This window comes from Salmo salar, chromosome ssa25 (genome assembly GCF_905237065.1).
Source record: "Salmo salar chromosome ssa25, Ssal_v3.1, whole genome shotgun sequence".
Lineage (NCBI taxonomy): Eukaryota > Metazoa > Chordata > Actinopteri > Salmoniformes > Salmonidae > Salmo > Salmo salar.
In genome coordinates this window covers 23,927,970-23,955,786 of record NC_059466.1, presented here as the reverse complement: position 1 = coordinate 23,955,786, position 27,817 = coordinate 23,927,970, and the positions used below count along the sequence as shown (strand labels likewise).

The following is a 27,817-nucleotide window of genomic DNA, read 5'->3' as shown; positions in this document are numbered from 1 at the left end:
GTTGTCATGTAAGCCTAAATACATTACAGCTGCTTATTTACTTGGTACATGAACAGAATTCTCCACAATTTAAAACACAGTTCCAAACGCCACTATTATAAGGTAGAATAGCGAGGAAGGCGTTTTATCAAGGATATCATCAGGTGTGTTTGTCAGTAATATGTTTTGGAAATGCTATAGAATGTAGATCTTGAAAGCTTATTGTCATAATAGAAGGTGTCACGCCCTGACCATAGAGAGCCTTTGGTTCTCTATGGTATAGTAGGTCAGGGCGTGACTAGTGGGTGTTCTAGGTTTATTATTTCTATGTTGGTGTGCTTGGTATGGTTCCCGATCAGAGGCAGCTGTTTAGCGTTGTCTCTGATTGGGGATCATATTTAGGCAGCGATTTCCCCACTGTGTTTTTTTGGGATCTTGTTTTGTTTTGAGTTAGTGCATGTGGCACCTCTGATATCACGGTTCGTTGATTGTTTGTTTCTTTTTGTTTGGAAGTTTTGCTTAAATAAATATGTGGAACCCAGATCACGCTGCGCTTTGGTCCGAGTATGCTTCCAGTTTTTACTACGATCATGACAGAAGATCCCACCAAAACAGGACCAAGCAGCGTGCCCAGGAGGAGAAGGTATCCTGGGCTTGCGAGGAGACCAAGGAGGAGAAGACATCCTGGACTTGGGAGGAAATCTTGGCAGGACACGAAAGCCTGCCGTGGAAGCAGACACAAGGAGAGAAGGGAGGACAGCGACGACGCCGGGGTTCGCGGCAACAAGGAAAGCCCAAAGGACAGCCCCAAATGTTTTTTTTTGGGGGGGGGACACGGGGTGGTCGGTGGAGCCGGGGAGTGAGCCGGTGACAACCTGGGAGGATATAGAGAGGTGGTCGGTCGACCCAAGGAGAGTACCAGAGCCCGCCTGGGAGTCAATGGAACAGTGCACGGAGGGATACTGGAGAATGGAGTTGGATTGGAGTTTGCGGCAACGCAGGCGTTTGGAGGAGCGTGTCACCAGTCCGGTGCAACTTGTGCCGGTCCCACGCATCAGGCCTCCAGTGCGCCTCCCCAGTCCGGTACGTCCTGTGTCCCCTCCTCGCACTCGCCCTGAAGTGCGTGTCCCCAGTCCGGTGCGTCCTGTGCCAACTCCCGCACTCACCGTGCGAAGTATGTGATCGTTCCGGAACAATTTGTGCCGACGCTATGCACCAAGTCTCCAGTACGCCTCCACAGCCACCTGTGCCAGCTCCTCGCATTTGCCCTGAAGTGCGTGTCACCAGTCCGGTGCAACCTGTGCCGGCCCCATGCAACAGGCCTCCAGTGCGCCTCCCCAGTCTGGTACGTCCTGTGCCTGCTCCTCGCACTCGCCCTGAAGAGCGTGTCACCAGTCTGGTGCAACCTGTGCCGGTCCCACGCATCAGGCCTCCGGTGCGCCTTGCCAGTCCGGTATGTCCTGTGCCTGCTCCCCGCACTCGCCCTGAAGTGCATGTCACCAGGCCGGTGCCACCTGTATCGGCTCCATGCACTAGGCCTCCAGTGCGCATTCACAGTCCGGAGCTTCCGGCGACGGTTCACAGTCCAGAGCTTCCGGCGACGGTTCACAGTCCAGAGCTTCCGGCGACGGTTCACAGTCCAGAGCTTCCGGCGACGGTTCACAGTCCAGAGCTTCCGGCGACGGTTCACAGTCCAGAGCTTCCGGCGACGGTTCACAGTCCAGAGCTTCCGGCGACGGTTCACAGTCCAGAGCTTCCGGCGACGGTTCACAGTCCAGAGCTTCCGGCGACGGTTCACAGTCCAGACCTCCCGGCGACGGTTCACAGTCCAGACCTCCCGGCGACGGTTCACAGTCCAGAGCTTCCGGCGACGGTTCACAGTCCAGAGCACCCGGCGACGGTTCACAGTCCAGAGCTTCCGGCGACGGTTCACAGTCGGAGCCTCCTGCGACGGTCCACAGGCCGGAGCCTCCTGCGACGGTCCACAGGCCGGAGCCCTGCTCTGCACCTATGCCCAGTCCAGGCACGGTGTCCAGTCCAGCTCCAAGGCCGGAGCCTTCCTCTGCACCAATGCCCAGTCCAGGTACGGTGTCCAGTCCAGCTCCAAGGCCGGAGCCTTCCTCTGCACCGATGCCCAGTCCAGGCACGGTGTCCAGTCCCGCTCCAAGGCCGGAGCTTTCCTCTGCGCCGGTGCCCAGTCCAGGCACGGCGTCCAACCCAGCTCAATGGCCGGAGTCCTCCTTTGCGCCGGTGCCCAGTCCAGGCACTGCGTCCAACCCAGCTCCATGGCCGGAGCCCTCCTTTGCACCGATGCCCAGTCTAGGCACGGCATTCAGCCCTGCACCATGGCCGGATCTGGGGTCTGGGCGGGGGCTACGACCTGCACCGGAGCCGCCACCGACACTAATCACCCCCCTCCCCAGTTGGTTTCAGGTTTTGCGGCCGGAGTCCGCACCTTTGGGGGGGGGTTACTGTCACGCCCTGACCATAGAGAGCCCTTTGTTCTCTATGGTATAGTAGGTCAGGGCATGACTAGGGGGTGTTCTAGGTTTATTATTTCTATGTTGGTGTGCTTGGTATGGTTCCCAATCAGAGGCAGCTGTTTAGCATCGTCTCTGATTGGGGATCATATTTAGGCCGCCATTTCCCCACTGTGTTTTGAGTTAGTGCATGCGGCACCTCTGGTGTCACGGTTCGTTGATTGTTTGTTTATTTTTTGTTTGGAAGTTTCGCTTAAATACATATGTGGAACTTTAATCACGTTGCGCTTTGGTCCGAGTATGCTTCCAACGACATTCATGACAGAAGGGCAGGTTTACATGTGATGTATTCTCAATATGTCTTCCTGTGGTTACAGCACATTTAGATAAATTGGCCTTCTGTTCGCTGTAATTGAACTACCATTTACAATCGACCAACCTGTCCCTATAGGAGATGAGGCAAAGTAGATAACATGCCGTTCATACTTATGACATTAATGTTTATCACAGCTGTGCTCCCATCTTGATAGGTTGTCAATGTAAGTACGAATCTGTTCTTAATTTACCTGCAAAGGTTATAAGTAAATAAAGGTTACATAAAACATTGTTTTGTGTGAGGGACCTACCGAGCATCCGTCCACACAATTCTCTTCTCCAGATGATCCAGAGTTAGTCCGTTGGGCCAGGCTCCGATCTCCATGTCCTTGAACACTATGTGTCGTCCTCCTCCGCTCATTGAAGCAGCCTCGATACGGGGGAAGGTAGCATCCCAGTCTGTCCAGAACAGGATTCTAAAGACATTAAATCAATCAAGAAAAGGAATGTATAAAGATGTTTTACATCTACAAAGTGCTCTACAGTAACCAGCACTAGACCACAGAGAGCAAGCAGAAAATCCAAGACAAAACCCATTCCGATGATCCACAGAAAACTGAGACATGGTCATCTTATGCAAGGACATTAATTAAAGAGGACTTGAAGAAAAAGCCTCCATGGAAGAAAGAAATGAATGATTAAGATCATTTGAAAACGGACAGAACTAGACGGCATAAACTAGCCTAGATACTCAAACCATTTGTTGAATACAAAAGCAAACATGGAAGATTACGTTTATTATTCCTATGGAAAAACAAGGCTAAAGGCATTAATCAATTTAGAAATGATTTTCAGTGTCAATTCTTCAGCCCTTTTTCATTGGTTTGTCAATGTAACATCACTGCAAACTAGAATAATTACATACAGTGTGTATAGCCGTAAGTGGGATTCGTAAACACACACATTGAGTCTGTGGATCCACAGCATCTGTGACATTGGCTGGAACAGGAAGCCATCTGGTTTTTATGACCTTCTACAGCTCAATGAAAGCCTGTAAATTAGCACTGGTGATTACTATGACCATCAACAGAGTCATGTCTCCCAAACACGGCTACTATCTTGCTTTTGTCCACCAAACCAGGCAAAAGACCCGACCCTGTAGGAATGCAGGCTTAAATTAGGCGCTGATGACAATGAAACATCCTTGTACAGCTCAATAGCCTTATTCATTGGATCAGGCCCCTTAGATCAATGGCTTACTCTTTTGAGTGGATTCAAGTAATTACGTTAGAATTATTGCTCTGGCGAGGAACTTTGCCTGTAGGCACCGAAATCATCCATTAATCCTAATGTGTTCTCCTCTGAAACACAGTCATCCCTCCAATATATGCAGTGCAGGAAAGAATATACGATCAGATTACACATTTCTTATAAGACTACTTAATAGATTTTTTATGAATGTCTGGAAGTAGTTTTAAAACAAAATAAACCAAATTAATTTTACAATCAAATAAAAGTAATTCATCACCATGTATAAATTAAAGAACTAGGCTAAACACACTATAATAAAAAACATAATTTTGGTCTTTTTCATCCAACTTTGTGCCTGTGAGATTGTTCAGAGATGAATTGAAGGCTTGAAGCAATGTATTAAAAGAGAAAAAGCAAGAGTGGTAAAGTGCATGAGTCAGGGAAGAGGAAAAGATGAGCCATATCACTTGTCATCACTAGAATTGAGTCCACAGTATTATTACGATGTATTCTATATTTGTATCCTTAATGGACCCTAACATAGCAGCACACATCAAGGGAGAAGGAAGTAGAAGAAAATGAAGGATGTTGTTTTTCTTATTATCAGTGTGTACAGTATGTCAGACCTGTATTCAAATAGTATTTGTTTCTTTAAAATAGTTTAGCTGTGCTTTATTGAGTTTATCTGGCACAACAGAAACAATTGAATAATCCCAAAAGTGTAAACCCTGCCCATTTGGCACTCCAGGCAGGCTGAATCAAACACTCAACAAATTTGAAAGAAAACAAAGACTATTTCAACCCAGGTCTGGTGTGAGTAGGCACTCACCCTTGTCCTGGGTCCAGAGCGATGGCTCGTGGATGCTCCATCCCTCCAGCTATCAGTGTGGTCCTCATCTCTCCATTCAGCCTGGCCACCTCGATCTGGTCCAGGTTACTGTCGATCCAGTACAGGTTACCTGCTATCCAGTCCACTGCCAACCCCTCTGGAGTGGCCAGCCCATGCTGCACAACCACCTCAACCCCTGTCACACCTGATGGAATACCAACCACAGGACCATCATCACCCCTACACCACCCGGTTAGAGCACCACCCTTTAGCACCATGACCACCACCACACCACCCTTTAGACCAGGTGAGACAGACCAACCCACGGCACCATGGTCATCAATACACACACTAGGTGAGAGAAGAGTGGAGAAGGGATGTTTTCAACTCAGCCTGATCATTTTCCCCCTATTGAGAGGATGTGTTTGTTGGTCTGCCATTTTCTGGGGAGAAAACCCTAGCTAGAGAAACTCTTGAGGAAGATAACATTGACATAAAAGAAGATTGTTTCCTACAGTGTTCCATTAAAAATAAAAGGTTTTCCCAGTATGTCTATAATCCAGCTGTTTACAATTATCCTCGGCTGCTGGAGCCTTTGTGGAAGGATGACAAAAGGGAGAAATAGGTGCAGCAGCGGGACATATTCTATGGCCCCACGGAGAAAATGAGAGAAAGAGAGAAAAAGTCAAATTGCAGCAGACGCACAGAATATAACGCAGCACAAAATACCAACCTAATGAAAAGTTCTAACTCATCAAAGGCTTCAGAGATGCACCATGACAGTGGGAAGATGACTGAGGGGCCTAGAGTATACCCACAGTAATACTTGGCATTACCCTGCTGAAATAACTCTTCAATGGAGGGACAGTATCAGCTCACAGTTTCAGAGGTACTAAGTAGAACTAAACTGAGAACTAAATTGTATAATTGAAAGGCCTTTCAGTTGAAGATTGGGAGGGAAGAAAGCCATGTTCATCCTCCTCTGCCAATAGATCCCAGCATTTAGATCTAATGTTTAGCCTAGCCAAGGTACTTAAAGAGCCTGAAAGCGTCAGTACATCACAGCCTTTAGGATCTATTGTGTAGCTTACACCTACGTACCTTCAGATTTTGAAAGCACCATAGATCACACCATTTAGAGCTAACTTATAGGACCTACATACCTCCAGAGCCTGAGAGGCGTCCTCTGTAGATCTTATCCTCTACCACATCTGTCCAGTAAAGCAGGCTGCGATTAAAGTGGAAGTCAAGAGCAATGGTGTTCCGGAGCCCTGGCACCAGCAGGCTGTAGTCCCGCTTGTGAAGGTCTATCCGTCTTATCTCATGCCGGATAGAGAAGATGATGAAAGCCTCAAAGGGATCTGGCCAAAGGAAAGACAAAGGGAGGAAAGGAAGAGGAACAAGTTAAAACAGAGGCAAAGGATGCCACAACAAAACCAACATGAGCGGCAGAAGCGGGGGAAGTGATTTGAACCGGTGCCATTAGCGGAGGAAACACACAGGTGGGCATGACTGCACACACACAAACACACAGGCACGTGTGCGTCCATGCACACACTGGATCATGCACTTTCATGACTAGGCACTGGCACTAGTCTGTTATGCACAGAGTGGAAACCCCATCGTCACTATGGAGACACACAGTATTAGCACAATGAGAAAGACTGGATACTGTAGGGAGTAGGGATGTTAGCTACTTCCTGACGATAAGTCAGTCATTCTTTATTATTCAGTTACACCTGAAATTTTCTGTACAAAAGCTAGAGCCTTGCATGCATGAAATGTCACCACAGACTCAATAGTACATTTGTGAAAATTAAATTAGGTTGATTCTCAGTTTTCTATTGTGTGCAGAACATTTATTTGATTTGACTATTTAAAATACACAAAGAAGCCACACCTGTTACGCTCGTCGTAAAGATTGGACCAAGGTGCAGTGTGGTAGGCGAACATTTTACCTTTTTATTAAAAATGAACACCGACAAAACACAAAACGAACATAAAGTTCTGCAGGCTACACAGCAACTATGCAAAAACAAGATCTCACAAACTAAGGTGGGAAAAAGGCTGCCTAAGTATGATCCCCAATCAGAGACAACGATAGCCAGCTGCCTCTGATTGGGAACCAATACTGGGCAAACAAAGAAATAGAAAAACTAGAATGCCCACCCAAATCATACCCTGACCTAACCAAATAGAGAAATAAAAAGGCTCTCTAAGGTCAGGGCGTGACAACACCAGGCAACCAATACATTTACCAAAATATACATAAAAACTCAGACTTGTTTCCATTGTTGTCCTCTATTGGTAGGCATGTGATTGCAGGGCAAAACAAGTGACATGGGCCTTCTGTGCCATACATTGAATCATGGGCTCCTGAGTGGCGCAGCGGTCTAAGGCTCTCCATCTCAGTGCTAGAGGCGTCACTACAGACCCTAGTTCGATTCCAGGCTGTATCACAATCGGCTGTGATTGGGCGTCGCACAATTAGCATAGTGTCGTCCGGGTTAGGCCGGGGTAGGCCGTGAATATAAATACGAATTTGTTCTTAACTGACTTGCCTAGTTAAATAAAGGTTAAATAAATAAAAATAAAATACACAATGTCTACATATGTAGATATACAGTGTACAAAACATTAAGAACACCTGTCTCCTCCCCTTCATCTACACTGATTGAAGTGGATTTAACAAGTGATAACAGGATTCACCTGGTCAGTCTATGTCATAGAAAGAGCAAGTGTCCTTAATGTTTTGTACACTCACTAACACATCACTCCACCAGAGTAGAGTGGCTTTGCACGTGGCTAGGAGGCTATCTCAACATTAACCAAGCCTTGCAGGAGTGTTTTAACCTAAGACTGGCAGTTTTTATCTTAGTCGGGAGTTTGTTACACTCTACCACTACCATATATAAATACATCGCTCTTGAATCGACATGGCACAAAATCTACGGCACTGCCTCTCAGTAGTAAGATAGTTCTTTAGATACTGGGGGATTGTAACATATACGGTTTTATGGGCCAATCCCAGCTTCAGCTGAATGACCCTTTTATCAACTGATAGCCACTGTTGTTCACTGAGCTGAGAAGGGCCAACATGAGCCTGAGGGCTAAAATTCAGAATGACCCTTGCCATTTTACTCTGAGCTGTCTGTAGCTTGTTCTTGATGAACTTACTGTACCAGGTAGTGCATGCATAGTCAAAGTGAGGCTGCACTAATGCTGCGCCAAGTGTTCAAGATCCCTATTAATGTAAGAAACAATAAAATGTTAATGTCTTTCTTCAGTAAATTGCCCATTCATTCCCTATTTTAACATACAATTAGCACTGCAACTGCCATCAATCTCTGAGGGAAATAGAGGCGAGTAGTAAAAAACAAGCTACATCAATCTGAATGTGACACATCAAGGCTGCATGTTCTGCCATGTTCTCCTCGTTTACGAGCAGCAACACAGAAGCAAAAAACGGCCAAAACATCAATCCAATCACACACATTACAACATAAGTAGACAGTTTGCTCTGATTATGTAAAGCTGAGTTGATAAATGAATTGACTGTATGTAATTACACAGGATTTACAGCGCCGTGAAAAAGAATTTGCCCCTTTTCTGATTTCCCCTATTTTTGCATATTTTTTACACTGAATGTTATCAGATCTTATCTGATCTTATCAACCTAAATATTAGATAAATGGAACCTGAGTGAAAAAATGTACAAATATTTTTTTTAAACAAGAAATGCAACACCCAATGCCGCTGTGTGAAAAAGTAACTGCCCCCTTACACTCAATAACCGGTTGTGCCACCTTTAGCTGCAAAGACTGCAACCAAACACTTCCTGTAGTTGTTGATCAGTCTCTCACATCGCTGTAGAGGAATTTCAGCCCACTCTTGCATGCAGAACTGCTTTAACTCAGCGACATTTGTGGGTTTCAAAGCATGAACTGCATGTTTCAGGTTCTGCCACAACATCTCAAATCAGGTTTAGGTCTGGACTTTGACTAGGCCATTCCAAAGCTTTTGAGCCATTCTGATGTAGACTTGCTTGTGTGTTTTGGATCATTGTCTGGCTGCATGACCGAGGTACGCTTCAGCTTTAGCTGACAGATTGATGGTCTGACATTCTCCGGTAGAATTCTCTGATACAGAGCAGAATTCATGGTTCCTTCAATCATTACAAGTCATCCAGGTCCTGAGGCAGCAAAGCATCCCCAAACTATCACACTACCGACACCATGCTTGACTGTTGGTACTTCTGGCAAATTCCTCCACAGCGATGTGAGAGAGTGATCAACAACTACAGCCAGCGTTTGGTCGTACATTGCATCTATAGGTGGCACAACCAGTTAACGAGCGTAAGGGAACAATTCATGTTCACACAGGGGCATAGATACACACGGCGAAGCGTGGCTTAATGTGACCACGCCCCCGAGTAGGGTACAGCAGCAAGGTACTCCCATTACTCCCATGTAATTAGCCTAACTTTGCCATCATCCTAAGCAAACTACTGACGCTTTTTTTGTTGTTTCAAGAAACGTTTTCAGCTGCCTCACTTGTCGTTATTAACATACGGTCAAAACAACAAATGATTTGCATGATACTTATTCTGTCACCAATTTCTTACCCTAACACTGACAGTAAAGTCAGTAAATCTGTCACAATATACTTATGTCACTGTTTGTTTACCCCTAGCTTTTTAGCTGGTTAGCTGATTGGCTAGCTAGAAAAGTTCATCTCGACCCAATTTGTTAGTTTTAGATATGTTGCATGCAGTTTAACTACTTCCAGTCTTTGCCTTCCCTTGAAAGGTCTAGGTATTTTAAAAAGTTAAATATTGTTGGCTTGCCTACATTATATGTCCTTTCAATTTACTGGAGACCATCTGGGGATACAACCCTACCAAATTGACCAAACCAAAGCAGTCTATGATATCTTCTTCTACTTGGTGGAATCTCCAGGTTTGCATAAATATCCAAATGCAGAAGAATATTATAGCGTTATTTGGATGGACACAGCCCACTAGTCCTTACTACAAGCTAACTAGCAAGTTTTATGCAAAATGATTTACCGATGATGATATGCTTGAACACACAAATATATTGAGTAAGCAGAGCCCATCCATCATCATTTCCATCATCATCACGGCGTCATAGCCTGAAACAATGAGGTTCGTCTAACCTGGTCCTTGGGCATTTGATGAAACTTAATTTGGTGGTCTTTTCTCCTACTATTGTTCAAACAATACGGTACGTAACAGCTTTTTGGCAAATTAAAAGCAGGGTTAGTTAGCCAATTAAAGAAACTATAGTCTGTTTGAATTGGCTCTTTGGCTGATAATCGTGACGTACATTCATTTGACTTTCTCTGTTCATGCTAACATTTTTATGTTTAGAATGAAAGTGTTTTTAGGTATGATGTAGTTTATTAAAACGACATAGAAGTATGTTAAATGACCAACCAAGCATATTCAAAAACTTTATAGAATAAAATGTAAAAAAGAATACAGCCGTTGTTGGGTAATGCGTAAAGTAGCCAATTTAACATGGGAGTAATGGGCGTAAGCTATGGCTTTACCCTACTCAAGGTTGTGGTCACGTTAAGCCATGCCATGTGTATCTATTGGGTGTTGCATAACTTTGTTTATTAAATAAATGAAATAAATATCAACATTGTGTCATTTGTTCAAACAGAAAGTGCAACTAAAAGTTCTTTGCTGTTATTGTGTGTGAAAAACAACACTATCCTAGTAATATTTTACCTAATCGGAACTACTGTAACACATCTAATTTATCAAATGTTATATTTCAAAACGTATTCCAATTCACTTCGATCAAATCCTCACTAGCATATTATAAGACATGAAGCAGCACATGAGCCTACCCTTACACAATCAACATACTTCCTGACACACACACACACACACACACACAACCCTACACACACTTCGTCACCTCACCTGTGCTGTGGCAGCTGTCCCCATCGGGGCCCAGCCTCCAGCCTGGGTAGCAGGAGCACTTGACGGTGGTCTTGTACTGCTCACACATCTGGCTGCACTTCAGATGCCTACTGCAGTAGTCCACCGCCTCACACGTCCTGTTGTTAGAGTCCAGTTGGAGCCCTGCAGGGCAGGAACAGACCACCCCTGTCCCTGGTACCACTGTGCATTGATGGCTGCAGCCACCCCTGGCCACCAAACACTTATCTAGGAGCAGAGAGAGGAGTAGAGAGAGGGCACAGGAAGTAAGAGCCAACTCTGATCTGGGAGTAGAGCGAGAGAGCACAGGATGTAAGTACCAAACACTAATATGAAAGCAGAGAAAGAGGTCAGGGACTAAGAGCCTTAATAGCCTACTATAGAGGATGAGATTGGAGACAAGAGAGAATGAGAGAGGGACAGGGAACTAAGAGTCTTAATATTAGAGAGACTGAGATGGTTTTCAGCATCAGATACATTTTACATTTACATTTTAGTCATTTAGCAGACGCTCTTATCCAGAGCGACTTACAGTAGTGAATGCATACATTTCATACAATTTCATACATTTTTATTTTTATTTTATTTATTTTTTTTTTTTTTTTTCCACAGGGTCTAAACGGAGGTTAAAGAAATAATAGACCATAGTATGTTGGGCCATATGCTGTACAGCAAAAAAAAGCAGAATTAAAAAGGGTTGTTTTTGAGAACTAGCTGGCACAAGAATAACACTACCACTTTTTGCTCTAAGCTAGAGATTGCTAGTCGATGATAATGGAATATATCCGCTGCATATACACCGCAAGGAAAAGCTATTACATAATGAAAGAGGTTCTGCAGTTCAGTTGGTCCACAACGGTTTGACCTGAGGGAGGATGCCTTTATTACTGTCAAGTCTTCAACACATCATGAAATCTGAAAGTTGTGCACTATTCCTTTCACAAAACTGATATGGATAGGGAGAAAAAAGAATGACTTTTCTTTCTTTGTGCAGTCTGTAATGGAATGCTTTTCTCTGAAGCAGCTAGGTATCTGATTATTGTGGGGTGCCAGACAGGTCCAGAAGATGAAAAGGCATTTTGGTGCAACAATCACACTACAGGTCCAAAGTCTCCTTTCTAGCTAGCCATGATTAAGATGATCTTATTGGCACAGACCAGAAAGGGTTGAAATTTCTCTGCGGGGGTCTCCTAGCTGCAGAGAAGGGCAGAGGAGGGTAGAGGAGAGCTGTGCTCCCATAGGTTACAGCTGGAGGAATGACTCCTGCTGAGTTAGCTCAAATCAATCAGGCCCCTTAAGGTCTCCCTGTATGACCTAATTGGCTATGAAGCAGGCAGCGCAGTGGGCCTTTTCTCAAAGGTTGTGTCCCAAATGGCACCCTCTTCCCTGTACCCTTTTTCATAAACCATTTTCCCCATAGGGCTATGTTCAAAAGTAGTGCACTATGTAGGGAATAGTGTGCCATTTGGGAGGAAGATAAGTGATAACACACACTCTGAGCTACAGCATCTAACTATGGTCCCCCATGTGGTTCCTGCTAGCAACTCTGAAATGAACCTATACGTTTAGGTTGTTCAGTCAAATAGATTAGATGTGTACAATTCACATGAGATTCACAGATTGGACAAACAGATCTGTGTTGGTAATCATTGGAGAAATCTGGTAGCTATTCTTTATGTTCGGTCCCCTTGGTGACTGAATCAAAATCAACAGCATGTTAACGCGTCATCGTGCTGCTCTCAAGGCTATGGGAATTAAAATATATAGTACCACTCCTTAGGGACAGACAGCGTTTGACACATCTGACTCTGGGTTCTTGTTATATGAGACGGGAAATTAAAGCTCCCACAGCTTATACTGTATATTCTGTCTGAGGTGTGTGTCCCAGTAGAAAAATAATCTCTAAACACATCTCTTCCACTTAAACACATGAAATGACTCATCACAACTCACACACTAATTAGTCTCAACGATCTCAAGCAATATGATGTACTACAGATAATAGTTCTTTCCTACCACAGAAAGGCCCTTCGTCAGACAGGTCTGCACAGTCCGGCTTGCTGTTGCAGATCTTTTCTGGTGGTAGGCAAGTGGAAGTGTCATTGGCACAGGGGTATTTTGGAGGCTTACAGACAGCTGCCTCACAGGACTCCTCATCAGAACGATCCTCACAGTCGATATCTCCATCACACACCCAGCTCTTGGTGATGCACTTTCCTGTTGGTGTGACACACATACACAGACATTTATGGAAACACACACATACACACACACGATTCATTAACACAACCAGACACAGAAAATATTCCTCAAAGACGATATCAATCATCAGCTGTCCCTACAGTAGAGTACAACCTCTGAAATACAACCTTAAGACATTTAACTAAATGCTGAGTAACCAGTCAGCATTACCACACAGTGAACTTCAAGCTTCTGTAATAAATTTGGTGAATAATCTAAGGCGGGGCGATATGGCTAAAATATAATTAAAAAATATATATATATAACATTTAATTTTTATTTAACTAGGCAAGTCAGTTAAGAACTAATTCTTATTTACAATGACGGCCTACCCCAGTCAAACCCGGACAACGCTGGGCCAATTGTGCACCGCCCTATGGGACTCCCAATCACAGCTGGATGTGATACAGCCTGGATTCAAACCAGGGACTGTAGTGACACCTCTTGCACTGAGATGCAGTGCCTTAGACCACTGCGCCACTCAGGAGCCCTAAATATCACAATATTTTTGATGGTATGGCGGTATAAGGTTTTTGAATAATAGAAGTTCACATGCTTTATGAGTAGTGTATGACCCTAGGGTGGCAACAAATGTATTCTAAGTGTTTTTAATGGAGCTTTGTCCATTCTGATTGTTTTATACTGTTCAATGAAACTTCAAACAAAAGTTGGATTTTTGTGGGGACTTTGAATACAGTGTTTGACATGACAATGTATGGAAAAAGCCAGTGAAGGGTTTTTGTGACAGGGCAGGAACCAAAATATTGGTCATTGTTTCCCACTGGATCCTAATTAATGTTACATTCAATGTTTTCTCTTACTGTAGCTTTGATGTACTGTACATATAGTAAAATATTCATCCTTCGCCTACTCCTCTCTGATTTAGAATATACCGTTGCAGAAACAACAAGCCGATCTAGGCCTACACCAGTACTGGTAGCAGGCTGTATTAGCCATCTAGCTACATTTGCTCTGACTAAGTACAACTAGGGTTTAGCATTAGCGGCTAACACAATTTATTTTTGCCACAACTTGCAAATAAAAGATAAACTAGCTGTTTGCAGACAGTATAAGATACACAAACGAATAGTGTGATTTTAGAATGCTTGTGGATGTATAGTAGGAAGCAAAGTGGAAAGCAGCATCATTGTCACCAACATCTGCAGCATTGCCCATGCAGAACATCAGACTGCTAGTGGTTGATTTGACTTGTTGTAGCACAAAAACTGCTCTGCTTGAGTGACAGGGGGAGGGTTTGGTGTGTGTGAAAAGAGAGTGGGAGAGAGACGACTGAAGTAGCAAACGGAGTAAACTATAAAAACTGATATTATTACATAGAGCGAAGTGGCATAATGCATTTAACAACCAAAAACATTGAAATACCATTATACAAGGTAAAGGAAAAACCCAAACCGGTCCTTGGATCAATACCGGTATATAGTAAAATACAGTTTATCACCCAGCCCTAGAATAATCCCTCAGGCACTTTGAAGAAAAGCTCTAAATATAAAAACAGCCCAAAAATGTTATTTAATGCATAACGTGATCCATATTTTAATCTGTTACACACAATGGGGTCCTTGCAGTCTACAAAGACTAAGATCAATACAGTATATTGAATCATGACTTTAGATTAGAATATACTACACTGAACAAAAATATAAACTCAACATGTAAAAGGCCCATGTTTCATGAGCTAAAATAAAAGATCCCAGAAATGTTGAATACTCACAAAAAGCATATTTCTCTCAAATGTTTTGCAACAAATTTGTTTACATCCCTGTTAGTGAGCATTTCTCCTTTGCCAAGATAATCTATCCACCTGACAGGTGTTGTCACAGGCGTCAAAATGAGTAGACCAAGGTGCAGCATGGAATATGTTCATCTTGTAGTTTAATGCAAAAAATGAACACTTTACAAATTAAACAAAAATGACAGCCAACAGTTCCGTCAGGTACTTACAACTAAACCGAAAACAACTACCCACAAAACCCAAAGGAAAAACAGGCTGCCTAAGTATGGTTCCTAATCAGAGACAACGATAGACAGCTGCCTCTGGTTAGGAACCATACTCGGCCCAAAACAAAGAAATACAAAACATAGAATGCCCACCCCACACCCTGACCTAACCACATAGAGAAACAAACCCTCTAACTCAGGGCAGGTCAGGGCGTGACAGGTGTAGCATATCAAGAAGCTGATTAAACAGCATGATCATTACACAGGTGCCCCTTGTGCTGGGGGACAATAAAAAGCCACTAAAATGTGCTGTTTTGTCACACAACACAATGCAACAGATGTCTCAAGTTGAGGGAGCGCGCAATTGGCATGGTGACAGCTGGAATGTCCACTAGAGCTGTTGCCAGAGAATTGAACATTCATTTCTCTACCATAAGCCGCCTCCAACGTCGTTTTAGAGAATTTGGCAGTACGTCCAACCGGCCTCACAACCGCAGACCACGTGTATGGCGTTGTGTGGGTGAGCGGTTAGCTGATACCAATGTTGTGAAGAGAGTGCCCCATTGTGTTGGTGGGGTTATGGTATGGGCTGGCATAAACTACAGGCAGCGAACACAATTGCATTTTATCAATGGCATTTGAATGCACAAAAATGCCATGACGAGATCCTGAGGCCATTGTGAGGCCCATTTTATTTAAGGTATCTGTAACCAACAGATGCATATCTGTATTCCCAGTCATGTGAAATCCATAGATTAGGGCCTAATGAATTGATATAAATTGACTGATTTCCTTATATGAACTGTAACTCAGTAAAATCAATGAAATTGTTGGATGTGTCATGACGTTGGCCTGAGGGGGGAGGTTTATGGGGGAGGACCCCCATAAATATCTTTCCCCTTTTTCCTCTCTCTACTCTACCGATGTGACTATTGAAAATCCCTTTGTTAACATTGAGAGAGAGTCTGGTGACATCAAACGATGGGAACTGAACCATATTTCGGTAATCCTACTCGTCGCGTTAGCGCAGCAACTGTAGACGTGGGCTAGGAGAGGATGGACAGAGTATCTCTTCTACCACAAGATGACGGTACTACCAAGTATCCATCCTACCATCAGACATTCTTCAAAGGACAACCCGGCCTCCCATCTACGACCAACCGATCGAAGCGCAGCTCAGAGTAAATATTTATTGCATTTCCCTTTTTCAAATGGGCGGTAATTTAGAATGCATAAGATACTGTATTTACGATAGCATAGCTTCTCTCTTTGTTACTCAGTCTTCCCGCTCTTTCACTCAAACCCAACCCCCTTTACTTTGTGTAACCAGCCGTCATGTCAACTCCAGGGATGTTTTCTTTATGACATAATTTGTAATCAATGTATGATCCATTCTGTGTATATGTAATTCTGTATGATTAGTTAGGTATTTAGTAAATAAATAAACCATATTTTGTATTGCTGATTCAACTTGTTAGCCAGGGTTCGTGACGATAACCAAGAACTTACAACTTTCAGATGAGACTAAATAAGGTGAGGATTAAATATTGACTGCTACTGATGTAAAAGATTACCAGGTCTTTAAGAGTTTATTCGGAAGATAACAACTCTATAAACATTATTTCGTGGTGCCCCGACTTTCTAGTTAATTATTTACCTGAGTAGCTTAATCAGGTAATATTAATTACAGAGAAATTATTTTATAGAATAGCATGTCATATCACTTAATCCGGCATAGCCAAAGACACGACATATGTTGCATTTATATATTCGTTCAATATACATTGCATGAGGTAATGTCAAAAATCTTCTTCCTTGCGTGAGTGCATCAACAGAAAGGCGCAGCCACAGTGGTGAGTGAAAGGCTTTTACCTCATGTGAAAATCCACAGCTAGATCATTACAGCCTCCCGATACCTGCTACCAGGGGTAATCTTAAATTACCCTTACTCGCCATTTTGAATTACAAAGAGGCAGCGAATGCAGGTGGAACCACTGCAGGGGGTAGAATCAGCCACACACAGATAATCGAGAACTTGGTTCTATCTGCAAAAAGATAATTCTGAGATAATTAGCTTTAAAATTCCGAACCCTCATATGAATGAATGGTGTCAGCAATTTTTATATTGTATTCTTTTGAACTTAACATGAACCACTGGTGTATTTAGAGTAATATACACTGTACAAAACATTAGGAATACTTTCCTAATATTGAGTTGCACCACACCCCCCCTTATCCCTAAGAACAGCCTCAATTCGTCGGCGCATGAACTCTACAAGGTGTCGAAAGCGTTCCACAGGGATGCTGGCCCATGTTGACTCCAATGCTTCCCACAGTTGTGTCAAGTTGGCTGGATGTCCTTTGGGTGGTGGACCATTCTTGATACACAGGAAACTGTTGAGTGTGAAAAACACAACAGTGTTGCAGTTCTTGACATACTCAAACAGGTGCACCTGGCACCTACTACCATATCCTGTTCAAAGGCACTTAAATATTTTGTCTTGCCCATTCACTCTCTGAATGGCTCAAAAACTCCCTAGAAAGGCAGGAACCTAGGAAGAAATCTAGAGAGGAACCAGGCTCTAAGGGGTGGCCAGTCCTCTTCTGGCTGTGCCGGGTGGAGATTGAGAGTACATGGCCATTTAAGGCCAGATTGTTCTCCAAAATGTTCAAACGTTCATAGATGACCAGCAGGGTCAAATAATAATCGCAGTGGTTGTAGACGGTGCAACATGTCAGTATCTCAGGAGTAAATGCCAGTTGGCTTTTCATAGCCAAGTATTCAGAGGTCGAGACAGCAGGTGCCGTAGAGAGAGAGAGAGAGAGAGAGAGAGAGAGAGAGAGAGAGTCAAAAACAGCAGGTCCGGGACAAGGTAGCACGTCCGGTGAACAGGTCAAGGTTCCCTAGCCGCAGGCAGAACAGTTGACACTGGAGCAGCAGCACAGCGAGGTGGACTGGGGACAGCCAGGAGTCATCAGGACAGGTAGTCCTGAGGCAAGATCCTAGGGATACTCCCAAAAACTACTTAAGTAGTTTTTTGGGGTATCTGTACTTTACTATTTATATTTTTGAAAACTTTTACTTTACTACATTAAGAAAATAATATACTTTTTACTCCATACATTTTCACTGACACCCAAAGGTATCCCTTACATTTTGAATGCTTAGCAGGACAAGAAAATTGTCTATTTCCCACACTTATCAAGAGAACATCCCATCATCCCATTCTGCCTCTGATCTGGCGGACTCACTAAACACATGATTCGTTTGAAAATTGTCTTGAGTGTTGGAGTGTGCCCCTGGCTATCCGTAAATAAAAAAAATGGTGCTGTCTGGTTTGCTTAATATTAGGAATTTGAAACGATTCATACTTTTACATTTACGTTTGATATTTAAGTATATTTAAAACCAAATACTTTCAGACTTTTACTCAAGTAGTATTTTACTGGGTGACCTTCACTTCTACTCGAGTCATTTTCTATTAAGGTATCTTTACTTTTACTCTGGTACGACAATTGGGTACTTTTTCCACCACTGCAAAAATGCAGATAAAACCAAGCTCTCGATATGCCAGAATGTATCATCGTTAATGCAGCTATGCCTGTCTGAAGCCTGGATTACAGAGCATCCCAATTTAGAGGCCCAATTTTAAAGCTACATCACATGGAGAATTGATTCGCTGTTGCACATTCCGGGAGAAAAGAGATGGTATTATAAAATATATGCTGTACCCATGACATACTACATGGAGAGTTAAATAATGTAGAGTTTATATGTGTTTTAAACATGTTTCCAAATTTGCCATTTGATGTTGATCAACTACAGACATTTAACTTTGCTCCTAGTTTAGCATTTATGTAAAGGTCAAAGATAGAATATTCTGTCTGTCCATATTGTACTGTTAGTTAAATAGTGTAGCTAGCACGTTTCGTTTCTGTGTTCCAGTTACTGATGGAGTATTCTCTTAGCTACAGCATATCATACAGTACCTGTGTCTTTGCAGGTGAACTTGGCCTTGGGGTCGCACATCCTCTTGGTGCCCTCACAGGCCATCTCGTCAGTCCCGTCCTCACAGTCTTTGTCTCCATCACACCTCCAGCGCTCTGGGATACACGTCCCATCTGCCGTACAGTGGAACTCATCCCTAGTGCACTCAATCACAGGAGGCAATGCTGCAAGGGAAAATATACATACAGTGCAAGTCAAATATTTGGACACACCTACTCATTCAAGGTTTTTTCTTTAATTTTACTATTTTCTAAATTGTAGAATAATAGTAAAGACATCAAAACTATGAAATAAGACAAATGGCATCATGTAGAAACCAAAAAAAAGTGTTAAACAAATATATAAAATAGTTGAGATTCTTCAAAGCAGCCTCCTTTTTCCTAGATGACAGTTTTGCACACTCTTGGCATTCTCACAACAAGCTTCATGAGGTAGTCACATGGAATGCATTTCAATTAACAGGTGTGCCTTGTTAAAAGTTAATTTGTGGAATTTCTTTCCTTCTTAATAAGGAAAAGCCAGTTAGTTGTGTTGTGACAAGGTAGGGGTGGTATACAGAACAAAGCCCTATTTGGTAAAAGACCAAGTCCCTATTATGGCAAGAACAGCTCAAATAAGTAAAGAGAAACAACAGTCCATCATTACTTTAAGACATGAAGGTCAGTCAATCCGGAAACTTTCAATAACTTTGAAAGTTTCTTCGTGCAGTTGCAAAAACCATCAAGCGCTATGATGAAACTGGCTCTCATGAGGACCGCCACAAGAAAGGAAGACCCAGAGTTACCTCTGCTGCAAAGGATAAGTTCATTAGAGTTAACTGCACCTCAGATTGCAGCCCAAATAAATATTTCACAGAGTTCAATTAACATACACATCTCAACATCAACAGTTCAGAGGAGAATGTGTGAGTCAGGCCTTCATGGTCGAATCCCTGCAAAGAAACCACTACTAAAGGACACCAATAATAAGAATAGACTTGCTAGGGCCAAGAAACACGAGCAATCTGTCCTTCGGTCTGATGAGTCCAAATTTGAGATTTTTGGTTCCAACCACAGTGTCTTTGTGAGACACAGAGCAGGTGAACGGATGATCTCTGCATGTGTGGTTCCCACCGTGAAGCATGGAGCAGGAGGTGTGATGGTGTGGGGGTGCTTTGCTGGTGACACTGTCAGTGATTTATTTAGAATTCAAAGCACTCTTAACCAGCATGGATTCTACAGCATTCTGCATTGATACGCCATCCCATCTGGTTTGCGATTAGTGGAACTATCATTTGTTTTCAACAGGACTATGACCCAACACACCTCCCGACTGTGTAAGGTATCTTTGACCTAGGAGAGTGATGGAGTGCTGCATCAGAGGACCTGGCCTCCACAATCACACGACCTCAACCCGATTGAGATGGTTTGGGATGAGTTGGACTCCAGAGTGAAGGAAAAGCAGGCAACAAGTGCTCAGCATGTGGGAACTCCTTCAAGACTGTTGGAAAAGCATTCCAGGTGAAGCTGGTTGAGAGAATGCCAAGAGTGTGCAAAGCTGTCATCAAGGCAAAATATGGCTACTTTGAAAAATCTAAAATATATTTTGATTTGTTTCACACTTTTTTGCTTACTACAGAATTCCATGTGTTATTTCATAGTTTTGATGTCTTCACTATTATTCTACAATGTAGAAATAAATAAAAAATATTTTGGGGGTTTGTATCATTTGATTTAAACAACATGTATACCACTTTGAATATGCAAAATATTTTTTATTGTGAAACAAACAACAACAAAAAAAAAAAAAAAGAAAACTTGAGCATGCATAACTATTCACCCCCCCAAAGTCAATACTTTGTAGAGCCATCTATTGCAGCAATTACAGCTGCAAGTCTCTTGGGGTATGTCTCTATAAGCTTGGCACATCTAGCCACTGGGATTTTTGCCCATTCTTCAAGGGAAAACTGCTCCAGCTCCTTCAAGTTGGATGGGTTCTGCTGGTGTACAGCAATCTTTAAGTCATACCACAGATTCTCAATTGGATTAAGGTCTGGGCTTTGATTAGGCCATTCCAAGACATTTAAATGTTTCCCTTTAAACCACTCGAGTGTTGCTTTAAGAGTATGCATGGGGTCATTTTCCTGCTGGAAGGTGAACCTCCGTCCCAGTCTCAAATCTCTGGAAGACTGAAACAGGTTTCCCTCAAGAATTTACCTGTATTTAGCGTCATCCAACATTCCTTCAATTCTGACCAGTTTTCCAGTCCCTGCCGATGAAAAACATCCCCACAGTAAGATGCTGCCACCACCATGCTTCCCTGTGGGGATGGTCTTCTAGAGGGTGATAGGAGGTGTTGGGTTTGCGCCAGGCATAGCGTTTTCCTTAATGGCCAAAAAGCAAAATTTTTGTCTCATCTAACAAGAGAACCTTCTTCCATTTCTTTGAGGAGTCTCACACATGCCATTTGGCGAACATCAAACGTGTTTGCTTATTTTTTTCTTTAAGCAATGGCTTTTTTTCTGGCCACTCTTCAGTAAAGCCCAGCTCTGTGGAGTGTATGGCTTAAAGTGGTCCTATGGACAGCTACTCCAATCTCCGCTGTGGAGCTTTGCAGCTTCTTCAGGGTTATCTTTGGTCTCTTTGTTGCCTCTCTGATTAATGCCCTCCTTGCATGGTCCGTGAGTTTTGGTGGGCAGGTTTGTTGTAGTGCCATATTCTTTCAAGTTTTTAATAATAGATTTAAATGGTGCTCCGTGGGATGTTCAAAGATTCAGATATTTTTTATACCCATATCCTGATCTGTACTTCTCCACAACTTTGTCCCTGACCTGTTCGGAGAGCTCATTGGTCTTCATGGTGCCGCTTGCTTGGTAGTGCCCCCTTGCTTAGTGGTGTTGCAGACTCTTAGGCCTTTCAGAACAGGTGTATATACACTGCTCCAAAAAATAACGGGAACACTTAAACAACACAATGTAACTCCAAGTCAATCACACTTCTGTGAAATCAAACTGTCCATTTAGGAAGCAACACTGATTGACAATAAATTTCACATGCTGTTGTGCAAATGGAATAGACAAAAGGTGGAAATTATAGGCAATTAGCAAGACACACCCAATAAAGGAGTGGTTCTGAAGGTGGTGACCACAGACCGCTTCCTGGCTGATGTTTTGGTCACTTTTGAATGCTGGCGGTGCTTTCACTCTAGTGGTAGCATGAGACGGAGTCTACAACCCACACAAGTGGCTCAGGTAGTGCAACTCATCCAGGATGGCACATCAATGCGAGCTGTGGCAAGAAGGTTTGCTGTGTCTGTCAGCGTAGTGTCCAGAGCATGGAGGCGCTACCAGGAGACAGGCCAGTACATCAGGAGACGTGGAGGAGGCCGTAGGAGGGCAACAACCCAGCAGCAGGACCGCTACCGCCGCCTTTGTGCAAGGAGGAGCAGGAGGAGCACTGCCAGAGCCCTGCAAAATGACCTCCAGCAGGCCACATATGTGCATGTGTCTGATCAAACGGTCAGAAACAGACTCCATGAGGGTGGTATGAGGGCCCGATGTCCACAGGTGGGGGTTGGCTTACAGCCCAACACCGTGCAGGACATTTGGCATTTGCCAGAGAACACCAAGATTGGCAAATTCGCCATTGGCGCCCTGTGCTCTTCACAGATGAAAGCAGGTTCACACTGAGCACATGTGACAGACGTGACAGAGGCTGGAGACGCCGTGGAGAACGTTCTGCTGCCTGCAACATCCTCCAGCATGACCGGTTTGGCGGTGGGTCAGTCATGGTGTGGGGTGGCATTTCTTTGGGGGGCCGCCCAGCCCTCCATGTGCTCGCCAGAGGTAGCCTGACTGCCATTAGGTACCGAGATGAGATCCTCAGACCCCTTGTGAGACCATATGCTGGTGCGGTTGGCCCTGGGTTCCTCCTAATGCAAGACAATGCTAGACCTCATGTGGCTGGAGTGTGTCAGCAGTTCCTGCAAGAGGAAGGCATTGATGCTATGGACTGGCCCGCCCGTTCCCAGACCTGAATCCAATTGAGCACATCTGGGACATCATGTCTCGCTCCATCCACCAACGCCACGTTGCACCACAGACTGTCCAGGAGTTGGCGGATGCTTTAGTCCAGGTCTGGGAGGAGATCCCTCAGGAGATCATCCGCCACCTCATCAGGAGCATGCCCAGGCGTTGTAGGGAGGTCATACAGGCACGTGGAGGCCACACACACTACTGAGCCTCATTTTGACTTGTTTTAAGGACATTACATCAAAGTTGGATCAGCCTGTAGTGTGGTTTTCCACTTTAATTTTGAGTGTGACTCCAAATCCAAACCTCCATGGGTTGATAAATTGGATTTCCATTGATTATTTTTTTGTGATTTTGTTGTCAGCACATTCAACTATGTAAAGAAAAAAGTATTTAATAAGATGATTTCTTTCATTCAGATCTAGGATGTGTTGTTTAAGTGTTCCCTTTATTTTTTTGAGCAGTATATATTGAGATCATATGACAGATCATGTGACACTTAGATTGCACACAGGTGGACTTTATTTAACTAATTATGTGACTTCTGAAGGTAATTGGTTGCACCAGATCTTATTTAGGGGCTTCATAGCAAAGGGGGTGAATACATATCCACGCACCACTTTTCCGTTTTTTTTTTAATTTTTTATTTTTTGAAACAAGTAATTTTTAAAATTTCACTTCACCAATTTTGACTATTTTGTGTGTCCATTACATGAAGGAAAAAAAAGTACATAGGAAAAACACCAAGGTTGATGAATACTTTTACAAGGCACTGTAAATAGAATCCTTATGTAACAGCGGAAATTTGTTCAGTCTACAAACTTTTGACAATTGGGTTATGTATATTCCTTCAAATTATATTTTTAATCATGCTAAGTAATCACAAGACCGACTGTATATAACATAACCACTTCCACATTGCCATTAGTTAATTTTTCATTTCCAGGGTTTTTTCTGGATCAAAATGGGGCTTAGGTGGTGGCTGTGGCTGGGGGCATGGCAGTGGGTGTGGCCATTGTTGCGGTTTTAAAGCTATTTTCCTGCAATTCTACACATTTTGCCATGGCTTATGCTATGCTTACAAAATCAATGACCAACATACTCCTGAATGCATAATGTTTTGAATGTTAGATTCTCCCTGACTGTCTAGCCTTTATTTTGGTGATTATGAGTTCTCAAAGAGGACCTTATTTAAAAATATATAGGTCCATTATCTTTCCTGCATGCTTTATATCTAGTTAGCTATTCTTTTTTCAGTTTTTTTTTACTGTTTGGACATGGGTGGGCTGCCTAACAAAACAGTTAGGCAGCCCACCCAAGACTTTTCTATGCAAAAACCCTGACTTTCAAAAAGAAAACACGTTTAATGCTTGGATGTCAGAGATCAGAAGGATTTCCATAACAGTCAGAGCCTGCTGAGCCATAGCTGTTACCCCTGGGGTGGCCCACAACACAGCAACACTACACTGTGTTAGAGTAGAGAGGAAGAGGCTGGAGCTGGGGCTCAGGCTTGACATCAGGACACGGTTTGATGAATAGCTTCCTCATTCTAGTGACAAGCTAGTGAGCTGTGAGTATTCCAGCCGGCCGGGCCCAGCTCAGCCTTCTGGGGTAATTATAACAGATTAAAATATTCTTGATGGTTGTACTCTTGTGAAGAGTAGATAAGATTAGATCAGCCGAGCGAGAGCCGGGCAAGAGCCGAGCGAGGAGGATGAAGACTTAAGGATATTAGACGAGGCCAATTAATAGTTACTTTGAACTCATCATTATCTTTAAAAAAAAAATCTTTCTACTGATTTAAATGGCAATTGAATAATTGATAGTTACAATCATTGATACGTGTAGTAATGAGGAGTAGTAAGCCTGACTTGAAACATCTACCTCATGTTAAGATAGATAATGTGATACTTAGTGCAAATTGTATTTGGCAAAATGAGGGATGGCGCTATCACTTAGAGTAGAATATTAATTATGGATTCATGGTAGTAGTAGCAGCATGGTTTATCTTAACTGTGGGCACATAATCTTGTAATTGCTAACAAAAAGTGCTACGATACAGGTATTACAAATAACAGCATTGTTTCTCTCACCAGCTCCATCTCCTCCACAAGAAGTGTTCTCGTCGCTGAAGTCCCCACAGTCGTTGTCCCCATCGCAGGCCCAGTGGTCTGGGATACACCTCCCACTGGAGCACTGGAACTGGGTGTTGGAACAGGAGTGGACACAACCAACCTCGTCACTACCATCTCCACAGTCATCATCTAGGGATACAGAGGAAAAAGAGCAAGTGTGACTGACTAGGTTTGAGTCCTGCATATCATTAAACTGTGTTAGAACGCTATGCTAAAGCCTATGTAGTAGCTTGGGGAGGTAACATAAGTCTTCACTTCCAGGCAAGGTTATAGTACTCAGCGCATGGGTGTGGTTTTCCGAACCACTTCAGTTACATAAGGAGACAGTGGTTGATTTGAAAGTTGTGGGTTATATAAGGTGCATGAAATGTACAGTAGCTCAGTGTTTCTCAACTTCTGTCCTTGAGTATTCTAACCACAAAGTTGCTCATCTTTATTGAAGCGCTGTACAATCATACCAGATTCTCAAGGATGGTCGTTGAGGTAGAAACTGCTATAGGTTTTCAGTAGAAACGTACCTGAATCACAATGCCACTTGACACTGATGCATCTCCCATTGGAACAGCTGAACTGGGTGAGGGGCTCACAGGTCGGGAATGCTGTAGACACAAAGGCAGAGAGACAATCAACTACAGTTTCTAAACCTCAAACCCATAGGGCCACATTCATTCTAAAAATACATTGCCTGAAACTCCTCACAAACACTCCATTCCAAATCAAACTGTATTTATCACATGCGCCGAATACAACTGTTGAAGACTTCGCAGTGAAATGCTTGCTTACGAACCTTGCCCAATGATGCAGAATTAAAACATAATAATTACAAATTAAATACACAAGTATGGAGCTATATTCAGGGAGTACCAGTACCAGATCAATGTTCAGAGGTACAAGGTATTTGAGGTAGATATGTACATGAAGGCAGGGTAAAGTGACTAGGCATCCGAATAGATAATAATAAGAGTAAAATAAACAACAGAGTAGCAGCAGCAAATGAAGAGTGTAAAAGTGTGTGTTTGTACAGTATGTGTGTATTATGAATCCCCATTAGCTGCTGCCTATGTTTGTGTTGCTTCACAGTCCCCGCTGTTCCATAAGGTGTATTTGTATCTGTTTTTTAAATCTGATTCTAATGCTTGCATCAGTTACCTGATGTGAAATAGAGTTCCATGTAGTCATGGCTCTATGTAGTACTGTGTGCCTCCCATAGTCTGTTCTGGACTTGGGGACTGTGAAGAGACCCATGTCTTGTGTGGTATGCATGGGTGTCTAAGCTGTGTGCTAGTCGTTTAAACAGACAGCTCGGTGTCTGTTTATGTGTGTGTGTGTGTGTGTTGTGTCGGTATGCGTGTGTGTGTTGTGTGTGCGCACATGTAGTGTATGTGAATGTGTGAGGGTTTTGTATGGGAGTGAGTGTAGTGTATGTGAGTGAGTATGGAGTGTATATAAAGTCTAGTGAGTGTGCGTAGGGTCAGTGCAAGATTGAGTCAGTGCAGACAGTTTGGGTACCATTAATTGACCATTTAGCAATCTGGCTATTTAGCAGTCTTATGGCTTTGAGGTAGAAGCTGTCTCGGATCGTATTGGTCCGAGAGCTGATGCTCCGGTACCGTTCACCGGACGGTAGCAGAGTGAACAGTCTATGGCTTGGGTGGCTGGATTGTTTGGCAATTTTTCAGGCCTTACTATGACACCTCCTGATATAGAGGTCCTGGATGGCGGACAGCCCAGTGATGTACTGGGCTGTCCGCACCACCCTCTGTAGTACTTTGCGGTCAAGGGTGGTGCAATTGCCATACCAAGTGGTGATGCAGCCAGTCAAGATGCTCTCGATGGTGCAGCTGTAGAACTTTGAGGATCTAAGGACCCATGACAAGTCTTTTCAGTAATGCCGTGCCCTCTGCAAGACTTTGCAGGTGTGTGCGGACCATGTTAAGTCCATAGTGATGTGGACGCCAAGGAACTTGAAGCTCTTGACCCGCTCCACAACAGCCCCGTCGATGTGGATGGGGGCATGCACTCCCCTCTTTCTCCTATAGTCCTTCTCCTATAGTCCACGACGTTGAGGGAGAGGTTGTTGTCCTGGCACCACACTGCTAAGTCTTTGACCTCCTCCCTGTAGGCTGATTCATCGCCATTGGTGATCCGACCTACCACCGTTGTGTAGTCAGCAAACTTGATGATGGTGTTGGAGTCATGAGCGGCCACGCAGTCGTGGGTGAACAAGGAGTACAGGAGGGGACTAAGCACACACCCCTGATGGGCCCCTGTGTTGAAGGTCAGCATGGCGGAGGTGTTGTTGCCTACCCTCACCACCTGGGGCCGGCCCATCAGGAAGTCCAGGATCTAGTTGCAGAGGGAAGGGTTCAGAACCCTACTCCTCACTACTCATCTTTTTGACTATATGTGTATTGCAGGCTGAAATAAATTACCCAAGCAAGTTAATAAGAGTTACCGCAACACTGAATGTTATGATAAACACATGAAAATGAATGGAAATATGCCTAACGAATATGTTAATACTGGATGCAAGTGTGGCTGTTGTAAATGGCACCCTTAATTTGCATGCACCTTTTGGACAGGGCATTATGTATACTGTATGTGCGAGTGATGCTTGTTTTCAGGTAGAAAAGCTC

At 43.5% G+C, this 27,817-nt stretch overlaps 1 protein-coding gene across 7 annotated transcripts in view; it reads right to left on the bottom strand.

The window, feature by feature from the left end:
• Positions 1–27,817, bottom strand: part of lrp1bb (low density lipoprotein receptor-related protein 1Bb) — a 446,550-nt gene that overhangs the window by 157,476 nt on the left and 261,257 nt on the right. For all 7 annotated transcript variants that reach the window (XR_006761946.1, XR_006761945.1, XR_006761947.1 and 4 more), the window contains 8 exons: positions 25,700–25,780; positions 25,140–25,310; positions 19,019–19,201; positions 12,845–13,045; positions 10,811–11,056; positions 6,018–6,215; positions 4,855–5,059; positions 3,086–3,250 (listed from right to left, as the gene is read on the bottom strand). Coding sequence is in view for 4 of the 7 variants with exons in the window: in XM_014173709.2 (XP_014029184.2) it covers positions 3,086–3,250; positions 4,855–5,059; positions 6,018–6,215; positions 10,811–11,056; positions 12,845–13,045; positions 19,019–19,201; positions 25,140–25,310; positions 25,700–25,780 (1,450 nt within the window). In the remaining 3 variants the exon portion in view is untranslated. The remainder of the gene's footprint in view (positions 1–3,085; positions 3,251–4,854; positions 5,060–6,017; positions 6,216–10,810; positions 11,057–12,844; positions 13,046–19,018; positions 19,202–25,139; positions 25,311–25,699; positions 25,781–27,817) is intronic.